The sequence below is a fragment of the Lepidochelys kempii genome, chromosome 5 (assembly GCF_965140265.1).
Source record: "Lepidochelys kempii isolate rLepKem1 chromosome 5, rLepKem1.hap2, whole genome shotgun sequence".
Lineage (NCBI taxonomy): Eukaryota > Metazoa > Chordata > Testudines > Cheloniidae > Lepidochelys > Lepidochelys kempii.
The window spans coordinates 88,593,352-88,615,832 of NC_133260.1; the positions used below are offsets into that span (position 1 = coordinate 88,593,352).

General features: G+C 41.2%; 1 protein-coding gene across 1 annotated transcript in view; it reads right to left on the minus strand.

The window, feature by feature from the left end:
* LOC140912083 (spindle assembly abnormal protein 6 homolog) overlaps positions 1-21,913 on the minus strand; it is a 37,004-nt gene extending 15,091 nt beyond the window's left edge. Inside the window, exons 1-10 of the mRNA XM_073346234.1 lie at positions 21,769-21,913; positions 13,591-13,651; positions 12,999-13,078; positions 12,022-12,126; positions 10,002-10,173; positions 8,639-8,716; positions 8,382-8,501; positions 7,848-8,039; positions 1,961-2,155; positions 25-114 (exon numbers count right to left, since the gene is read on the minus strand). Coding sequence (XP_073202335.1) covers positions 25-114; positions 1,961-2,155; positions 7,848-8,039; positions 8,382-8,501; positions 8,639-8,716; positions 10,002-10,173; positions 12,022-12,126; positions 12,999-13,078; positions 13,591-13,651; positions 21,769-21,833 — 1,158 coding nt within the window. The 5' untranslated portion in view covers positions 21,834-21,913. The remainder of the gene's footprint in view (positions 1-24; positions 115-1,960; positions 2,156-7,847; positions 8,040-8,381; positions 8,502-8,638; positions 8,717-10,001; positions 10,174-12,021; positions 12,127-12,998; positions 13,079-13,590; positions 13,652-21,768) is intronic.
* Between the last annotated feature and the right edge of the window lie 568 nt (positions 21,914-22,481).

Genomic DNA, 22,481 nt, shown 5'->3' on the forward strand with positions numbered 1-22,481 from the left:
AGCAAATGCTCCTAAGTGTCTTACTTTCAGAAGTTCCTCAGAAATAGACTTCACAGTGGTTTCAAATTTTCCAATTTGAAGCTGTTTCATCTCCAGAGATTCTTCCAACTTTTTCTGAAAGATAGTTTTGTATTCATGACAGGACAACATCAACACAGCCAAATGCTGAGATGTTGTTTAGTGGGGTTGGTGACTGCAAGACTCCAGGGATTAGTAATGGGAGAGAGTGTGCATTTTATTTCTAGGTCACCAATTGACATTAGTCCTGTTCAGTGGCAACCTTTGACAGCCTACGAAGGAGATCTGGTTAACATAGGTAACACTTCTGTGGGTGGTACAGGGCTGGAGCACCAACGGAAAAAAATAGTGGATGCTTAGCACCCACCGGCAGGTGCCACGGATCAGCTCCTCCCCAACCCGTCCAGCACCTCCCACCCACTGAGGATCAGCTGTTCAGCGGCGGGCAGGAGGTGCGAGGGGGAAAGAGAGGGGCAGGGGCAGGAAGTGGTGTGGGGGTGGGGCCTTGGAGGAAGGGTTGGAGTGGGGGGCGGGGCCTGGAGTGGAGGGCAGGGTCGAGCACCACCCAGAAAAATCAAAAAGTCGGTGCCTCTGCTGGTTAAAAAGTAAAAAAAGTCAGCTGAAGACTGTCCTGATGGATAATTCTCCACTAGTCTTCTCTCAGAAAGCACCATCTCAATCGTCATCCTTGCTGGCAGACACAGAAAGAGACCAGAGGCTGCACTTGCAAGGAAGACCTGGTGAAGAAGGCTCACTTTAGAGTAGATCTTCCATCTCAATGTTAAATGTACGCGAGCAGGGCAGCATGGGGAAACGTACACTGCTGCTGCCCAGTCTGTAAATAGGACTTCAGTTTCCAAGGCTATCAATTATTTCATGAGCACTGAATTCATTAATGTATTTTCGTTTTAAAAAATAAAATTAGACAAACAAATTTGACTGTAGCCATATTGCATTGTTTCAAATTTAAAGGAAACTCTGTTTAAAAAGAAATTAATTGGTGGGAGCCGGGGGGGGGGGGGGAGAGTATTATATCTCTCTCTCTATATGTACACACATACACAGTGGCCTGGTCTACACTAGAGCATTAGGTCAACATAAGGCAGCTTACATTGACCTATTTATGTCTGTGTACACACGACAGCCTTGCTCCCACTGATGTAAATGCCCTACTACATCAACATAACAATTCCACCTCCAGAGAGGTATAGGATTTATGCTGGTGTAGTTAGGGTGATGAAGTGTCCCTGTAGACACTGCGTTACTTACATCTATTGGCTATCATTCTTGTCAATTTCATGGCTCCCGCCTGGGGAACACACCATCCACTCTGGGCATCCTGGCCCATGCCTCCCCACAGGGAGCACAGCTTCACTCAATGGGGCGCTCCATGCCCAGAGTCTGGGTCGGTGAGAGCCCGGCTGCCCCCACGTCCCTGGCTCCCCACTCTGGGAGCACACAGCCATGAAGCCTGACGCAGCTGCCCCACTCCCAATGGGGAGCCAAGAAGCCCAGTGGGAAGCAGGAGCCAAGTAGAGAGGGGAGCAGGGAGCCAGGCTACCGGTGGGGATCTGCATCCAGAGCAGAGAGCCCTGGCTCTTAGCCCCCACATTCACCGACTTAAGAGGGGCAAAGCGTTCCTACTGAGGATGTGTACCACTGACAGAAGAAGGGCGGTGTGGACCTGAACCACTTCAGTAATTACTGCGGTCGCTGTAAGTTGACCTAACATAGGTCAGCTTACGTTTATAGTGTAGACGTGCCAACATACACACCCTGACAAAATAAGACTTTTTTGGTTTTAAGCCATAATCCTCACATTAACACTACGTCATTTCAAAACTGGTTTACTTTCCAAAGGAATATTTAAACAAATCTTCAAGATATGGATGTTTTACACCTCTAGGGAACATCTTTCAAGCAATGAGTTTCTATTGCCAACCTTGTGTTCTTGTGCACTTTCACAGACATCTGTGCTTCTTATTACTACTTTCTCTTTATCCTTCACTTCTTGTTCCAGGACTGCAATGCGTGTTCTTAGCTGGTTTAGTAGTTTCTCATTTTCATGGCACTCTGTGTCAAGAGTTGAATTTTCTCTTGCAAGGGACAGAACTTCTTGTTTTGCCCTCTGATACTCCTATCAAATGAAGGTTCAGAGGAAAAATAGAAGAAAAACAGTAAGTCTTTACATTAAAGTGTTATGGAAAAATTTTAGGATGAGCAGCCAAGCAGTTCTCTGTGAGGACTGGAGAGCTGTAGACGAAAAACTAATGAAAAATTATAATGAGTTTGGTCAGCTCTATCCAAGGGATTAGCCTTTAGACAGACGCATCTTCATTATATTTCTATTCTTCTCTAGCCAAAATTTTCCTCATAGGCTATTAGCTTCTCTGCAAATCACTCTGGTCCAGTGGGGAACCTCATAAAAACCTCCTTACACTTTTATGATAACTTATAATCCAAGTGTAAATGTTTCTGAGGCGAGGACAGTGTTTTCTTGTATGTTTGTACAGCACTTGGCATGCTTTGGTGCTAGCCAATTAATACCAATAATTAAAAAAGTTATGCAGATGCATTAAGAATAAAGATGTAAGAATAATTTAACAATCCTCACCTAACTATATGATTTTGTCTTTGAAACTGAACACCTGAGTATCAGTGCTTGAAGCAAATTACAGTTACTATAGTACAGTTATTATATTTGTCAGTGGAATTTGTGATCATATTTTTCACAATAATAGAACTCAAAATGTCTCTAGTAGATTCTTAAGCAAACCTTTACAAAAGCCCCATTTGGCCTTGCCTCAAAAGCAATACTACCTAGCCCTTGCAACACCTCTGTGTGAACAAGTGACAAATAACTGTAGAATTCTATTCACAAGACAAGGAAAGAAACAAAATATCACACCGGCAACATACCAATGTTGCTACTGTGCTAATGGAGACCATAGGCATAGAGTAGAGGTCAGAGAAAATTGCACACAGTTGACAGCAGGAAAACACAAACAAAACTGCACTGTGACTACACTTTATTCTCAAAAAGCCCAATCATTTTTCCATTATTCTTCTTTTATTATGGAGTAACCTGTTCATTTTATTCAGTTATGCAAATAGGGCGGGGGGAAGTTTGTCTGTACTGATTTCAGAATAATTCTCATCTATCTTGTCATATGCCTTTGGTTAGGCAACCTCCTTCTACATGCAAATGTTTGTGAAAAGAAAAAAAAATCAAATCCTCTTACTAACTGCAAACAAGTGTGTGCATGTCTCCCTTTCTGGTCAATTAAATTTTAATTGAGGTGGAATAATTGTACATATGGCATGTATAATAACTAAAGAGACAACATCTTGTTCAATTCACTGTAATGGAAGCCTACCACCACTGCTAATGGTATATAACTATAGTACTACATTAAAAGAATTAGATTAAATAGCAGGTAAAAATGGGGTGCCTCAAACAGTGTCATGGAGCGTGAAAGTTGGCAGGTCGGAGGGTGAGGCTGAATATCTTTGTCAATGAAGGAGGAGGATTTCAGCAGAGAGGAAGGAGAATTGTTATGTTCTTTGAATTAATGGGGCCCCATCATCTTCTCCATAGTGATCCCTCTTATCTTAAAGGGTTCCAGAGCTTAACAACAGTGATGGGTTTCTGATTGTGCATATCTTTACCTCCAATACAGCATGGAGCACTCCAAAGCTTGGATCATGCAAGACTAAATCAGGTCTTATGAGGTTGTTTTTTTTTAAACCACCACCACGGTCAAAAAATGCAAATTTTTTGCAGGAAAGGGTCAGAGTGAAAACCAGAGAAACCCACCTCAGCCAATAGCCCAGGCTTGGGAAGTAAGGGGCAGGAAAAGAGACAGATAGACCAACCTTCCTCAGAATAGCCAATGGCCTTGTGGGGAGGGCACTCATTTGGGATGTGGGACACCCAGGTTGAAGTCCTTGCTCTGGCTGGCTCAGAATACAGTTTTTCATCCCATGTCACTTCAAAATCAGACAGAGCAGGGACTTGAACCCAGGTCTCCCACCCTAACCACTAGGCTACTGGCTATTCTAAAGTAGGTCTCTATATCTCTCACTTTTTCCCCCCCTTCTCTGCTTCCCCCCCACCCCAAAAAAGGGGGGAAGGTCCCAGCTTTGTCCTGATGTGCAAAAGGAAAAAATTTTGAAGTTGTGAAAATTTTCACAAAACAGGAAACATTTCCTGCTCAACTCTACTCATGAGCTCTAGGGACTGGAGGGCCACAGCCTCTCCAGCGACACACTATTCTATTTTGTGCTGCTGTTCAGCAACAACGCAGCTGGTCTCCAAGTTCTACTCTCACGGCTGAGTGTAGAGTGGAAGGGGCAACACCTATGCCATTGAAACAACATCATAACCTTAGAGTACCATTGATTACCCAGATATCTTGGGCACACATTATCAGAACTGTAATGACTTTTCATTATAATTAGAAGATGATGGCATGATCCAAAACTCTGTTATTGTAATAAAGAATAGCAGATTTAGACAATCGAGGTTGTACCATGTATGGTTTAGTGATCGAGCATGTTTTAATAAAGATTTGCAATTTAGACTTGAATAGACCATAATTATTGCTGAATAGAGTCAAAAATATTGGCCAGGCCTTAAAACAGAATCCCAATGGTAGCTATTGAGAAGGTGGTCACACAAGCAGGTTTCTCTCTATTTCTTCCCCATCCATTTCAAATAGAAGTTTCTAGAAACAATGCCAGAGAAATGGGGAAATAAAAATAATAAAGATAAAACCCAATTTTCCTGCTCCTGCCTATAACTCAAGACACAGTGTCAATCTGAGTATCTTGCCTCTCAATATGGCTGACCAGGACACTGCCACATTAGAGGTAGCATTGCATGCACACACTGGATTCAGTATTGTTTCAGAAATTTGCTAGGCACTTCACAGAACAAATCCAGTGACTGATCCCTGCACAAGAGCTTATAATCTAATTTTAAATAGTAGCGGTATAGATTCTATTTAGATTTTTTAAATGTTTTTGCCAAGGACTATGAGGCATGAAAGAAGTTGATTAGTTTCCCCCACCCCCTCATGTCTTGTTTTTTTTGCGGGGCACCCAAATAATTTGCCAGGTTATATCTGAAAGTTTTGTTGAGAAGAACTAAAATTAAACTTTACGTCAGCTGGAGACCATCTCTTTTTACATCAGGGTACCAGAGATCATGCTCAGGGAAATTCCCATTTGCAAAGTTAGCAGTGACTCTATCAGGGTCTGCAAAGTCCACAAAACATTAATGCCTGTTCATTCCCTTCCACCAAAAAACATTAACTAACTCTTATCTGCCATGCTCACATCTTACTGTACATCAATATGAATGAACTACACAATTTCAGTTTATCAACAACGTAACCATATGTCACTGAAACAGGATTGTCCTACTTTCAGGACCTTTCCCAATGTTCTTGTCCTGTGTTACAAGAACACCATGTTTTCTCTAGCTTTTTTGTAAATGTCAGCAAAACAGCCAGCTGACAGGCCATTGACCAGCTCAGCTGGTGATAGAAAGCAGGTTGGGGTGCGCTTCAGGAACGATCTCCTCTCTCACATGACACTGATGCAGCCCTGCTCTACATGAAGCCTTTCAAGAACTAACCCTCAAACCAACCCTCACCTCATGCAAACTCAGATCCACAGAGTCCGAAGCCATGGGCATTACTTTATTAGGTGAGCCTACAAGCTCATTTCTGTAGGGTAGAAATCCTTACCCCTCTCTCAACAAAAGATTTTTGTCTTCCCTTTGGTACCCCACCGAGGGGTTTTTGTCACTGAAGTATATGCTCTGGCCCACGGTTATTACCAAGTTAACAGGCAACATCTTCAGATTTATTACTATTATTATTATTATTATTATTGTTGAATGAGCACCTCATTCTCACTACCTTTCTTGCTGGCTAGTGAATGCCTCTGAACTATCTATTTATATACACACATGGCAAGCATGACTCCTACAGCATAAGACCCTATCTCTCCCCCATGCCTCAATAAAGGTGTTAGAGAAATAGCTTATATGGCAATGCAGAAATCTTTGAACATTTTTATTTCTTAAATGGATTTTATCATGCTAAAGTAATTATTTTCTAAAATCTATCAAGATGAAGATTACAAAAGACAAGCTGATTGATTTATAACCCAGTTCCAAAAGAGAAAGATTACTGTACTGTCTGATTTGCAAGAATGATACAAGTCATAAATTGTTCAAGCTTAAATTTTCATCCTGCTGATCGATAGATTAATGTTGAGGAACCAACTGTTGGGAAAGAGCCCCAGCAATCAGCTGTTTTTATAGGATGTGTGTGTCAAGTTTTCCATAAACTGGTGACATCCCTAGACTTTCCCCTGGATAAGACTGTCAGCTTCCTCAAGGTGGTCTCATGTATCTGGCTTTCTGATATTTTTCAGGGGTCAGACAAGCAGTCTCTAAACCACTGAATTTTTTTTAAATTGTTAATGTAAATGGGACTTTTCACAAAACTGATGCTAAACTAAGGATGATGTGTTGTAGCAGAATCAGTCCCAGGATATATGAGACACAAGATGAGCAAGGTAGTATTTTTTCTGGGACCAGCTTCTGTTGGTAAGAGAGATAAGCTTTCCAGTTTACACAGAGCTCTTTTTCAGGTCACCTGAAGAAGGGAGGAAAGGGTTAGCCAGTACATAACTGAATTTTAAGAAGAAAGTTTTAAAACTGGCACTGATGTTGTGTTTCAAACATTAGATAATAATTTGTTTTCTGTATTAAGACATTTAACCAACTCCAAATTACAGATTTGATTTACTTTAATAAAATTCTTCTACGTTGGATTATTAACAGACAGCCACCTTCCTAGGGTCCTCTTTAGAATTTATAAGAGCTGATTATTTTGGTATTAAATTTGATGATCGAACCCAAATTTAATAGTACTACTAAAGGTTTTGATTTGACCTATTTTTAGTTGAATATTAGTAAGAATATATTAAATCAAATCAAGAGAACATATCACCAAAGTTAAGTATTTTAATATATAAAAAAAACAGTCACATTTCTTTCAATAAGCATTGTGGGTCCAGAACCTAAAAGCCTGAATCCTCTCTCCCTAATTAGCCTTTGGTTCCCACAAATACTTTATCTCCCTCCCTCCTTAATTAAGAGTGATCTCTTCCTTAAATTAAGTTGTATTTAATGTGTGGGGTTAGATGGAAGCAATAGCACAGAAAGAGGAGTAAATGTTTAGGCAAATGGGTTTGATATAGGTATAGGGATGGGGCATTCTGAGGGCAATAGCCAGTTACCATGGAGGGGGTTTGGATAGTTGCTATATGGTTATTCAGAAACAGCTATACAATGCTTATGCAAATAGATTTTCCTGAGCCAGAGTGCAAGGATTTGCATAATAGAAATAAACATACAATTATGGTCAATAATTATGTAGCAGCTACATGTTTGGGTTGGAGGAAACATTTCAGTACAGACTTTATTTAGAGTCAGAACTACTTCTGTAGCAATTTTACATGCTTTATTTATTCTCTCCACCTACTTTGGAGCAGGCTGAAACAATATATTAAGGTTTGGATATTCAAAGGGTCTAAAATCCCAGTCTAAGTGTATCAAAATAAGGAGCCAGATCCTTAGCTGATGTGAACTGACTAAAGCTGATCTATGCTGATTTACATCTGACACAAAAAGACTTTTAAGTTTACTGGAATTCATTAAGTGAATCAATTTTTAAAGGCAAAAATGTTACCAGTAACACAATTTTAATTCCCCAGTAAGTATACCATTTATTATACTAGTTTTACTATACCTCTTCAAGTCCTGCAAGTTTGGATTTCAGCTCCCTTATTGAAGATTCAGACCTGTATTTTCTCTCTGTGAGATCCTTATTAACAGTTTCCAATTCAGATACCCTGGTTTCTAAGTGATGTACTTTTCTGTTGCAAGTTGCTTCCATCTCTTTCTTTTGCTGTTCATGCTGAAGGTGGTACTGTGCTTGAATCTTAAGCAGGAAGAGAAGGATATTAGTGAAGTCATGTATATCTACAGCATACAGACAAACATCTAATTTTACATACAGATATGTTAATTTAAAATTCAATTAAATACAGTTAAAAAAAACGTACACCAGGCTCACAAGAGATACAGACAATATTAAAACTCAACATTTACACATTTCCCCTTCACTGTAGAGTTCAGGGAGTCTCTTTTTTAGAAGAAGCTATTAGATGAGGGCCTATTTACTTCAACAGATTGCCAAAAAGTACTTTTGCATATCTATGCTATAGATATGCAGTATTCTGGTGCTACTCTACCTGAGACAAATGGCTATATTTCTACTTACCTGCAGCACTTTCTCCTTTTCTGCTGTGATTTCTTGGGAGTACCTATCAGTCAGTGAAGTGGTCTGTGATGCCCATTCATTTTGCAGTTTATCCAGTTCCTTACTTTTTTCTGCCAAAGCCTGAAAATATCACATGCTGATTTCTGTTTGTATAGCAGGTATATTTTTTTAAAAAAAGTCAATTTGGTATAGATTTAGCACCACACTTTCAGGGTTTGGTTTGCTTTGCTTTATTAAAAATAAAGGCTGCTTCCTACCTGCTCTGTTACGGTTAGCCTTTTCGAAAGCCTCTCTTCTGATCTGTGTAGCTTATCTTCCAAGATACTGTTTTCCATCTATTAAAAAACACCGAACCCCCACAAAACTATAATATAATCATTAAGCAGCCCACACTAAAATTACAGATTTTTACTTTATAATAAGAACCTTTACCAATATGTAAAATGACCATATTATTACTATCAGTGGTGACAGTATACAGTAAATTAGGAAGTCTCCTTCCAAACCACTAGCAAAATTATATATATATATATATATATATATATATATTACAATAAAAGTGTAATGAAAAATATATACGTTATAGGATTGGGGAAGACAGGAATGGAGGAAAGAAATTTGCTCACAATAGCGTAATAGATTTGATTTAAAAAGGAAGATCTCTAAAGCACTTAAATATTTTTTTATTTTCCATGCAAATTTGCTGGTCTTATGTATTTATTTCTCTGTTTCTTCTAGAAAGAAAAGAATTATGCCTAACTTCAAACCCACTTGTTCATCATAGTTTGAAAGTCAGACTTAGCTGTTATTGGAGTCACACTCCATTTAAGAGATTTTAAAATAGCAGATGGGTGGGGGAAAACATCCTTATGAAGCAAAGAGCATATATACCACCTGTAAGGGACCTACTTGCACCAACCTAGATTTGAAGAGGAGGGAATTCTTTCCCATAGCACAAACTTCCCTTTTGCTACAAAGTATCCTCATAGGGAGTTGAGGGAGATTCATTAGTTTAAGATCCAGAAAGAAATCTGGAACTAATTAGAGGTTTAACACATTCAGCATCTCTAGTTTTTCCCTCTCGTAGTATAGTTTTCAAACTAATGCAGTCTAATTATACTAGGCAGGCCTATTGAATGGAAACTTTCTAATGTTACTGCTTATTAATTTTCAAGCATAAATATACAAGAAGATAAAAACTTGCATCTATATACATCTAAGACATTGGGCCCAATTTTCCATCTAATTTAAACTGGTAAAAAAAACAAAGACAACTCTCTTGAAGTCACCTGAGTTACACCTAATAAGATGAGAATCAGGCTAACTGTTTATACATATGGTATATGCACAGCACCAGCTTAGCAATAAGAGCTAGCCATGTACTGATCATACGCTTTAAATATCCTTCTAATTTGGCGCTTGACCTTGGAATTGGATTTGCATGTGTGGACCATTACCCCCACTGGGAAACCCATTCAGGTCAATGGGGCTCTACATGGAAGGATGGACCTTCATGGATCATACCAAGGTTCAAGACTTATCTTGTTCTATCTGATCTACAAGGGCTTTAATTGATAGTACTTGTGTTAATTCTTAATAAAAGAAAGACTTAAAGCTAACCTTTAAATTTTTAATGCAGATGGCAAGATATTTCTTGATGTCACTGTCACTTCCTGCCAAAAGCTTTAGAGACAAGTGAGTGAGATGTTTGAATGGATTGGTTTCCACTACATTTAAACATGCAGGCATGCAGTCCAATGCTGGAGAAGATGTTACAAGTTGAATTAAAAACCTATAAACACACCAAGAAAAGGCAAGTATTAAAACCAACAGTCTCTTGAATCAAGAAGGTTACAGCCATTTAAACCTCACCGACTCCCTGGGCTTCTCCCACCATTATTTTATAGATACACTGAGACATCTGCGAATTCAATCAAGAGCCACCTCTTGACCAGCTCTCAACAGGGTGGCCACCAGAGTGGACAATCCACATCAATTCAGAAAATTGTTTGAACAACAAGGTTGACTGTCTAGAGACAGGCAGCTAAATTATGTTCAAATCTGGTCTTGAGAAAGCCATTTTTAAACTATGTTTTCAAATGAGTTTTAGACCCAGCTTTCTCCATTACAGACAGGCCCTAGATGTGCTGCACTAGTCAAGGAGCAAGAAGTACAAAATTGTTCTATCTGCATGAGAAACAGACTAAAGGAAAAAAGTGTTTGGTTTTTTTCTAAATTGAGTTAGCTAACATGATTTGATGCAACACTTAACATCTAGCATACACAGTTTAACACAATAATAGTGCTGGGTGCCATGTTGTAGCCCCTCAGGATTTGTCTTCACTAGGAAAAAAGGTCTGTTGCATGGTTACTAACACATGGTAACAAGGTAAAATTATAGTAAAAACAAGACAATTGTAGTTTTTACATATGCTAGCAGGTCAAGGTGAACCCTAGGTTCTCCCTTTGAGTTTACCTCAACCTGCTAACACACATGAAGACTAAAAACCTTTACGCCTCATCTACACCACACGGTTAACTCGAGGAAGCTAATGTATTTGAAAAGGCTAGGATAGATACTCCCCAAACATCTTTTCCAAGATACAATGCACAAGGGTACCATGAAAGATGGCACTCAGGATATGTCTGCACTGCAACTGGGAAATGTGATTATAGCATTAAAGTTAGCTCAAGTACAAAAGCAGCAGCAGCCCAGGCAGTGGCTACTTGAGTACTCACCTATGGACATGGGCAGGCAGGACTCGCTAATGCGCCTGCCTGTGCTGCCACACCTTCACTGCTATTGTTGTTGAACTAGCTTTGATGCTACAATCACACCTCCTGATTGCAGTGGAGACATACCCACAGATGCTTATGCATGAAGCCGAGAACAGGTGATCAAGGATGGCAGGTAACACAAATTGAGACAAGCTCAGATAATAAGTAAGAGAGGGCAGAGTTATGTAGAACTTTGAAGATGGTAACAAGATGCTTTAATCTGATGCAGTAGTGAATGGGGAAAAAGTGGAAGGGTTGAAAGTGGGCAGTAACGTGATCAAAACAAGAGGCAATGAAAATGGCCTTTGCTGCAATATCTTGCAGGGAGCAGAAAGAGAAAATGTGGATTTCAGGGATACCAGAGAGGAAGTTGTTGCAGTAGGCAAAGTGACATACAGTGAGGGCCTGAATGGGAGATTTGTTTGACAGGATGGAAAGAGAAATCTTGGAAAAGCTGAGGAAGAAGTGGCAAGGTTTAGATATGGCCTGGATGTGTGAGGCGATGTAGGAATCAAGTCAACATCCACATTGCAGGCCTGAATGATGGGGAGAATAGTGGTGTTGACAAGGAAAGAGAATTTTAGTTTTTAAATTACCAGTAGGACTGCAAAGTGGTCTTCCTCTACCATTTTTTCTTAGCAGAGTTAAGGAACTTTGCAAATACTAAACCACATGAACAGCTCCCCTGGCTACCCCCATCTCTGGCACTTGTAAAGGCATTACTCATCATCACCACGATATCCAAGCACCCATACAACCAACTGTGAGAGTTGCACTGAAATGCTCCCTCAGGTAAGGATTTGCATTTATTGAAAGCTCCTTTCTAATCCAAATTCTATCAAAATAATGAAACTGCCCTTACCGAGGCACTTGTTTGCCTTGTTCCAAAATGCATTGTTCTAACAAATCAATGAATTTCTGGGGAAAAGCTGAAAAACCTATAAGCAGTCCTTGTTGGCTCTTTAAACTGCGAAGGAAACAAAAGGATGGCAATGGTAAAGGATAACAGTCAAGGGAAAATAATCTTTATTCTTAAACATTATCAGCCTATAAAACAAATTAGCTTTTCTAAATGGGATCTGGGTGGCAGTGCTGTATTACTCAAACATCAATGTTTTTGTCATTAGCAGTTTCCCTTAGTTGGGCAGTTTTTCCTCTGTACTCTCTTATTAGGAGGTTTCAGTTTCTTCCCTCCTATTAAAGTAGGATCTGGGTAGTAAATGAGACAGCCATATCTTTGAGAACACACACAAAGATAGTTACTACAAAACAGTTTAAGAGAAAAGAATCTTATTTCTTTTTTAATACCAACTCCCACCTATGTAAAAAAGCCACCAGACACGGACTTTAGTAAAGACAGCAATACTATATGCACCATAACTTCAGACACTATATGAACACAACCCAAAAGTTCACAAAATTAATTTTCAACAGCATAAACTAGAACTTTCAAAGAACCGAATTCATTCTGTTAGGCAGCATAACTAACATGGACAACTTTTTACTATGTTAACAGAAGTTTTACATTATTTATTAATACAATACTTTAAAGAAGGATCATCATCTCATTTCCTATACTTATACTCCTCTATGATACAAAGAAATCTTTCAGAACAGAATCTGCTTCCGAACTCAAGTGCTGACACCTACACCAGTAATTAAATTATATTAAAATGACAACACAATGCAGGGGGTATGTAAACTTCAAAGGTTTTGTAGTAACAGTAAATGAAATAAGAAACACAGAACACTGTACATATTTGTTCTTAAAACAACATTCACAGTTAATGATAGCAAGTTCCATTGTTTCTCAGAGAAAAGCAGCAAGATAGCAATTACCTCTGAAAATCTTCCTCTCCTATAGCAAGAGAATACAAGAATAATGGATCTGCATCATCTGTAATACGTACTGTAAGTTCCTGTCAAAGTTGGGGTAGAATTGTATTAACATTATTTGTTGAACATTAACAATGTGCCTCTTGGCACCATAAAGTATACAGGAGACATGACACGTAAAAAGTTTACATTTACAAAAAAGACAAATGAACTACAATTAAGATACAAAGTACAAGGTGACTAAAGTGGTGTTTTTAATCACACCTTTGGTTCAGACTTTTTTTATTTTGGTAAATAATAGCAGATCATTAGTGGTGACTCACATTGACAAGTGTAGTCAAGTTTATCTACAATGTGTATTTTAAATCATCAGAATAATATTTTGTATGATCCCTAAACTCATCACAGTACGCTTAAACAAGATTATATGGTTATACAGAGATTTACAAAAAAGCAACTCATAGAATCTCATAGCAACTCATAGAAACGTAAGCAATGCAAAAAGCCTGTGTCACTGCATCAAGGCAGTTTACATTCTATTTTAGCACACAAAAGATAGCAGACATACAAGAAAATCTTTTGATTCAGAGCATACCTTCTTACGGATAGGACTGGATGATGTACAAGTTTCAACAGTTAGCCTTAGATCAGCCCTCCTACAATATAAACAAAGAATCTCACACTCAACAAGAGACATTTCATGAAAAGGTCTACATTAACATCTGAACTCATGCTTTCTACAAATGTATTGTAACATGGTGTTAAAAAAACAAAACAAAAAGAAAAACGGTACTACAGTTCCATTCCTGCTAGGAATAAAATTATGTATGGCTGGACAATTTGATTAACGTTTGACTGAAGTTGCAAATGCCTAACCAGTCAATAGGTTCAGTAATCAAAACACCTACTCAATATTTAATGAAGACTGACGTCTCTCAGTGCACAAAGTTAAGCACATGCAATGAGTCTTCTCAGAATTGTTGCCCTATTTTCTACCATTGTTACCAGCACAACTTAATCCTCTGTTTTGTTTCTACCTACAGACACTCTTTCAGATCTAATACTTTTAGATTTCAGCATATTAGATTTCCGCAATATTAACTAACTGTTTCTTGTTTTCATTTTGAGTGTTTTAATACTGGCTAGTGTTGTAGTCGTGACTCCATGGACTGAAGAGATTCTTCAACCATTACAACTTTTTCCTTAAGTTCAGAAATAAATGGAACAAAGTTTCAACTTTTTATCAATACTTTCTTCTAATGACTTAGTAGCCTATAAAACTACTTGGCATGAACTCTCAGAAGTTACATTTTTTATTTATTTTTTTTTAAATCTTCCTTAGCAATGGAGTATTCACACTCTCAGAGGAATGGGGAGCCTCTACAGGAAAGGGTCTGCGCATTATCCAGCCACCAGAAACAGCAGTGGCAGATCTCTAGCAGACAAGACCTTAAATTCCCCAGGCCTTTCCATACTGTGGTTAGTTCACCTTGAGAGACACGATGAACACTAAACCATGAATAAAAACTACAGTACTAGCTACATCCTCTATTTTCAATGCTGAGAACCAAATTTTCAGAAGAGCTCAGGACCTACTCAGGGGTCAGCTCCCATTTATGTACCTAAATACGTGCTAGAGTTTCAAAACAACTCAGCGTCAAATGTGGTGATAATTTCTGAAAATCTGGCCAGTTATTTTGATTCCTAAATGGGAGCTGAGCTCTTCTGAAAAATGCAATTTTAGCAATCAGTCTGCCCTAAATTAAAGCTAATTAAAAGCTAAAATAAATATTTTCCCTGTCTCAACTGTGTTATATCACTCCCATAAAATGTTATCAAGAATGCAATAGCATACTGGCAATTAGGAGCCAGGAGTACAAGATTTGAAAGGCTCCAGACTGGCGACATCAATGGGGCCACCATGACAGATCATATTAATCCAAGTCAGACAGCGCTACAGGAGCGAATACAGTGAGTATAAAGGGATGCAGGCAAGATTGAACAGTTTCTTAATTATTTTTAATAAAGTTTAAAAAAAATGGTACTGTTGTGACAGGAAATTTTATATAATTGGAGAATAAACGTTTAATTATATCCTACACGAAATTATAGTATGGTAATTAGCATCTTGTGGTCCCCTGCCTTGCTACAACCGCACCATAAATTCCTCAAAGTGGCATATACTGATGGTTAAATTTCAGAACTAACAGTCTCAGCTTTGGACTTAAGAAGTCAGAATGTTCCAGTTCTCCTGTGGAAGCAAAGCCTCAAGAATTCCTCCATTTCTTTAGACAAGGTGGTTCTACCGTTAGACAATATCATAGATTTCTCAGAAAGTTTTGTACGCATGCTAAGTTGTATAAACATGTTGTATTTTACAGAATGTTTTGTACTCATGCCACACTTTATTGTGGAAACTTATTAGCAAGTAAACTGTACGTAATCTGTTTGTGTATGCAGAATCTGTCAGAAGTATTGTCAAAAATAAGCAGTGTGCTAGAAGCAGCTTGTTATCTTCTAGGGATAATTGTTACAGAGGTCTGTGTGAACTTCAAAATATGTAGAAAACTAGATAAGAAAAGGGATGAAAGGTTTGTGGTAATACAGTAAAATCACTCTCTGTTGTAAACAAGTGAGGCAGAACTATGAGCAAAATTGAGCTAATAGTTTTCGAACAGTGAAGATATAAGCTGCATGCCTGTTCTCCAGATTGGGTAAAGTATTAACCCTTTCTGTATAGTGCTGATCTATCTATCTGATTGAGAGTCATCAGAATTGAACCCATCAACACTGCTAAGGATCCTGTGGAATTTAGAATCGCTGAAGGACCAAATACATGAAGCCTAGACATGCAAGAGGAAATGGGAGGTGATGCATTTACAAGGTGGTGTTTTGCACTTGTGATGGAGAAATTTCACCTTTGTCTCAGGGAATATGGCAGATCACTAATTCCCCTGAAGTCTACATGAGGCCTAAAGGGTATGTTTATGCTTAAAACATGGCAATGGAGTGGCTCCCATCAGTGTAGATAATCCACCTCCTCGAGAGGCAATAGCTAGGTTGACGGAAGAAATCTTCCATCGACCTAGCACCGTCTATGCCAGGGGTTAGGTTGGTATAGCTGTGTATTCCAGGGCTGTAGATTTTTTCACCCCCTTGAGAATCGTACCTATACCAATGTAAATTCCTAGTGTAGATCTGGTCTCAGAGACATGAGGAGTCCACAACACATTTAGAATACTTGTAGCTCCTTGTGAGCACAAAAGGAGTCATATACCAGTAAGTATAAGTGTATTAAACCAAGTTACGAGAAGAGGAGAGGATAGTCATGCTGGAGGGAAGGTACAGTACTTGAGCAACAGAGTAAAAGCCCATCAGAACTTTTCAGAGGTTTTCAAAGTCCATCACATCATTTGCACACTAGATAAATACAAAATACCTGTGGGGCAATGCACATCTGATTTTCTCAAACTCCCTTATCTCAGAAATTACTTCTGATTTTCCCAAATTTAGCTAAAAAAAAGTACACACATATGCCAGGTACAGATTTGAAATTGAAAGACCATTTCATAGAGGGGGACCTATTTTAGACATAAACAGAAGGCGGTCTACAATCTTAAATGTGAATAGTCTCTTCCAATTAGTCCCTATAATGCCATGGTATATACATTGGAGCTCCCCCTACTGCCCTTGTCCATGAGTATTCTGTGTTAGGCTATGCTAGAAGCACTCTTGCGATCAGTCATATGCTCCTCGCTCAGCCCAAGTCCTTGAGGCAGGGCTACAGTGATGAAATGGTGATAAGTGTCATGGAAGTGCTGCTCTCAGATAAGCAGGTTATAGGGCTACAATGGAATCCCTTTTGGCAAGAGCAATTTTCAAGTCTTGCATACATGTAAGCCACTGCTACAGTAAAATACAATGGAGCTCTCTTACCCTTAAAGATGCCTCCTGTCATAAATATAAAGGGAATGGTAAACACCTTTAAATCCCTCCTGCCAGAGGAAAAACCCTTTCACCTCTAAAGGGTTAAGAAGCTAGGATAACCTCGCTGGCACCTGACCAAAATGACCAATGAGGAGACAAGATACTTTCAAAAGCTGGAGGGAGGGAGAAACAAAGAGTCTGTCTGTGTGATGCTTTTGCCAGGGACAGAACAGGAATGGAGTCTTAGAACTTAGTAAGTAGTCTAGCTAGATATGCGTTAGATTATGATTTCTTTAAATGGCTGAGAAATTAAGCGGTGCTGAATAGAATGGATATTCCTGTCTGTGTGTCTTTTTATAACTTAAGGTTTTGCCTAGAGGAATTCTCTATGTTTTGAATCTAATTACCCTGTAAGGTATTTACCATCCTGATTTTACAGAGATGATTCTTTTTTACCGTTTCTTCTACTAAAATTCTTCTTGTAAGAACTGAATGCTTTTTTCATTGTTCTTAAGATCCAAGGGTTTGGGTCTGTGGTCACCTATGCAAATTGGTGAGGATTTTTATGAAACCTTCCCCAGGAAGCGGGGTGCAAGGGTTGGGAGGATTTTGGGGGGAAAAAGATGTTTCCAAACGGGCTCTTTCCTAATAAAATAAACCCGCTCAGACGTTTGGTGGTGGCAGTGGAAGTCCAAGGGCAAAAGGTAAAATAGTTTGTACCTTGGGGAAGTTTTGACCTAAGCTGGTAAAAGTAAGCTTTGGAGGTTTTCATGCAGGTTCCCACATCTGTACCCTAGAGTTCAGAGTGGGAAAGGAACCTTGACACCTCCCACCCCTGTTTCAGGGTTGAGACATGTTGGTAGGGCAGTATGGGAAAGTTTGTATTGCTGCTGCCCAGTATTTGTTTTGTTAATTAAATAAAAGAATTTAGTGTCCAAAATTTAGTTAATTTCGAACTAAATCCACTAAAATTAAAGAAAAAATGGTATCCCATGACAAAAACATTTGAAGTGACAATTAGCACAGCTGACTTGGGGGAATTTGAATATGTGCTTCTTTACTTATACAGTATTTAGAAATCAAAAGTTATAATTACTGTGTCCTATAGTGTTTGAGGGGTCATCATTCAGATGGTTCGTACATCTCGAGTTAGCAGATGCTGGGTTTGTTAACCTACAGCTTGAGCATCGACACATATCTGTAACCCCAGATTAAGAACTGTTGAACCCTGAGTCCCAACCTGGGATTCTAGAGTCTACACTACATTATGTGAGACTGAGTCCAACCACCCCTATCCCAAACTTCCTATTGCCCTCCCAAAATGTGGCCACTCTAGTCCTTCGTTCGTGGTGCAGCGTGGGAAAATGTTACTGTCCACAAACTAGAGTGTCCTGAGAACAGTCAGCCCATGGGATCATGGAATACTTCTGGTGCACTCCCAGAGCAAAAGCCCAGTGCAGATGAATCTACACTGCAAAGCAATAGAGCTGTGTATGATATTTTCTTACAGTGCTAGCCGACTGAAAGCTATAACATCCAAGGATATGTCTACACTGCAATAAAACACCCACGGCTGGTTCATGTCAGCTGACTCAGGATTGCAGGGCTCCAGCTATGGGGCTATGAAATTGCAGTGTAGATGGGGGCTATGAAATTGCAGTGTACCCCAAGGGAACTCAAACATGTACACTGCAATTTTATAGCCTCCCCCAGCCTGAACCCCGTTACCTTGTGTCAGCTACACAGGCCAGCCATGGTTTTATTGCAGTGTAGACATACCCAAGTGTACCACCTTCCCTAGTAATCTTTCTAGGCTCTTACTGCCCTGCTAGCACTCCTCATGAGACTGTTTCTCTCATGTATAGGGCTCCAAACATTTATCATACACCTTCTGAGTCCAGGATGATAGCAAAGATGATGTTTCAGTGGGGTCCTGAACTTCCCACCAGAGCATTTTTCCTGAATTCATGGGAGGGGAGCAGAGACTGTGCTAAACTTGCCATCCAAGTGCTTGATCTGAGTCATGCACTGCAGGCAAGAGCAGTGCAAACTTTCTCACCCAGCAATAGTATGATGCACTTCAATCCAGTCCTGAAACATTCCTACAAGATGCATCATGACACAGCTACAGCAACAATCTGGTTGCAGCATTACCTTACCACATCATTCTGTCTAAATCAGTGATATTATTAAAGAAATCCTGAAGTTTGTAAGACAATACTGCAGTTGGTTAATACAAAACAACGTAGGATAGTCAGGAAAACAACTATCAGAGGAGACAAGAGGAATGTCATGCCTAGAGTAAGATTTTTACATTTCTCATTTTCTCCTTCCAACTCTTCTAGGCTGCTCTTTGGCAGTCTGCAAGTCATGCTGATTTATGTGGTGGGTTTGTAATACGTGCAAATGGAGACTAGGAAGAATCTAAGATAATTGACACTTGTGCCTTAAGATGTGTTTTCAGTCCAGGTCCACCCCACCATGTAGGAACATTTACTCAGTTCTCCCATGCTAGGTCAGCACATGGAATAACTAAATCCTGAGAGACCCAGAGTTGGTAACTCAGAAGGTGACACTCCTCCATCTGACTTAATACTGAACCAGCACCCAACATGGTCCTAGGGGGCATTGGGTCCTGCAGACGCCATCCTTTAGATGAAATTTAATAGAACTTGGCCATATGTGGAAAATAAGGTTCCATAACATCTTTGAGGGGATCTTGCAAAGAAACCTTCAAGAGCTCAGTATAGAAAGCAAAAAGCTCCATTGCTATCTAGTTTGCAGCAAGAAGCACATTTGATGGGAAAATATCTGAAACAGAACAATATATACTGGGCTTAAGGCAATACTGATGGTCCCAGTGCAGAAGAAATTGAGGAGCAAAGTGTAAATGATGGAAGTCCTATTATTAAGTCATTAGCAGATTTACCTGATAATAAGGAATGGAAATGTGAGGAAAGCGATGGAGAATCATGCAGTTTTCCTAGCAGCATAAAGGAGACTCAAGATAAAGAAGAATGTGGCTCACATGAAAAGGAGAGCAGAGACAAAGAAAAATCTGGTTTACATGACGAAAACCAACAGAGAAGAATCAGCCTTGCACGATGTCAAAAACAGTGAAAAAAAATTCCATGCCACAAATCAATACATCAGATCCTGCTTTATGGCTGGTGATCCTAAGCTCTGCTGATATTGTTTGCACAATTTTGAACTAACTTCAAATTTCTGACCTCAACTGTGCTTTGGCACCATAGGCGCCAATTTCTGCTGGCGCCAGTGGGTGCTTGACCCCCTCTGCCCCGGCCCAACTCCACCCCTGCCCTGTCTGCCCCCATTCCAACTCCTTCCCCAAATCTCCGCCCTGGCCCTGCCTCCTCCCCTGAGCACACCGCATTCCCGCTCCTTCCCCCTCCCTCCCGAAGCTTGTTACGCCACAAAACAGCTATTTTGCGGCGGCAAGCACTGGGAGGAGAAGCGGGGACACGGCGCGTTCAGGGGAGGAGGCGGAGGTAAGCTGAGGCACAGGGGCAGGGAGGGGAGCTTGGCTCTGCACCCACGGATTTTTCCCCGTGGTTGCTCCAGCCCTGGAGCACCCACAGAGTCTGTGCCTATGTTTGGCACGATACCCTGTTCCAAGTAAATGTTGTAACCAAGGCATTACAAACTCAGTCGATGGACATCGTGACTGCTACTGCTTTTGATGAGATGCTGCCTTGATTTCATTGTGGCTTGTAGAGACAACAGATCTGAAGATCCATCGCTGCTGCCAAAGAAATGGCGGAAAACTTAGAAGTTGAGCCTGTCTTCAAGGAAACTCATATTCACTGGAAGAGGAGATAGTTTGTTTACAAGGGCAGGGATGAAGTGATGGGAAGCTTGGAAGACAAATTAAAGACGGAGATTTTTTGCCTGCTCATTGACCCTGCTTGAGTGTCCATTGAAGAAAGGTTCAGACAAAGGGAGGGGGAGAAGTTTGTGTTTCCTAAAGCCCCCCCAGTCAGTGGTTAGATGAAAATGTTAACTTTTATTTAAAAAAAAGAAAAGTTTCTAGTCCTCCTGGTTGTGGGGAAGACTTGAAAATGGGACTCCCCCACAGGCTCAAAAACCACAAAAAGCAAGATAAAAAGAATGCAAAAGTTACCATTTAAGAACAAAATCATTTTTAACCCAAACTCATGAGTCCTGAATGTCTACAGTTGACAGCTCTGAACTATTCCATGTGTTTGTTACAAGGCTTTAAGGCGTCAATATCTTGTGCAAATATATTTATAAAGCTAGGGGGTTATTAGAAGAGGAAGGCAGGAGAGTTTTTTAATACTGCAAATAAAGCGTTCTGAGTTTGTCAGCTTGGGTGAGGCTGGGGCTAGTGACCCCAATTAGCAATATAGCCTGTCCCAATATTTCTGAGGACAAAATGCGAGAGGCTTGGGGCAGGTTTCCAACGAAGGTCCATGAGCCTGTACTCCTAAACCCCTTGGGTGCTTTGGAAAGCCTTCTCTGGGCTGTGACTCTGAGCGCACACAAATCCCTTTGCCAGCGCTCACACCCTGCTCTGCGCACCACAAAGCGGGAAAACAACTTCGGGGGGGGGGGCCGAGCGAGGCGGGCCCAGGCTGCCGCTGCGGCCCCCTGCACGGAGACAGCACGGGCGAGCGTGGGCAGCTCATTGCCCCGGCTCGCCCGGGAGCCGCCCGTTCCCGCACTTCCTCCACACCCCTTCTTCGCACCTGGCTTCCCTTTGCAGGCTCTGCCGAGCCCCCCTCGAGCCCAGGCGGCGGCAAATAACGACCCTAGGGCCCCGCTCTGACAGGGGGGCAGCCGGGCTCGCCCCCGGAGCGGCACTCACCTCTCCTCGCAGCCCGCGCAGCTGATCACCGCGGACACCCCCTTACAGAAGAGCCGCTCTGCCATGCTGCCGGGAGCCCGCGCGTCCCCGCGCCCCTACCTAGCCTTAGCGCCGGGCGCATTAGCGGCCTGCCCGCACCTGCGGCAGCGCGGGGATTTCCCCCAGCCGCCGCGCCCTGCTGTGCTCGCTTCCCCCGCCCGCCGGGCGCCTCCCCGGGGCTTTGGCGCCGGCTTCCCGCCGCTGGGGAGAGCGCGCCGGGCGGAGCCACGGAAAGGGGGGACGCGCCCCCGCTGCTCAACCCCTGGGCGCTGGGGCTGCCTAAGGCCGTGCCCGGTGCGTTGTTAATCCCTGTATCCGCCTGAGCCGCAAGCGGAGCTCGGGAAGAAACACGCAGCCACAGAGCCGCTCCAGCATTGCCAACGGGGCTGGGGTCCTCCCAGCTCATGAGTCAGCCCCCGCAACATCATGGGCTTGGCTTAAACGCTGTGAGAAAATAACGGGGGGAGGGGGTGGCTCTTTGTCTTTTGCTTCTTGAACCTGCAGGATAACCTAGGGCGAGAACGTCCAGCCGGTCTCTGCAGGCGGGAGGGTTAGGAACGATCGAAGATGAAAAGTGAGGGTCTCACCGAATTTGGGGGGAGTCACTTCCTAGCAGTGGCCATATTAACAACATTTGCTTAATAGCAACATGCCCGGAAATGATCCCCGCCCAT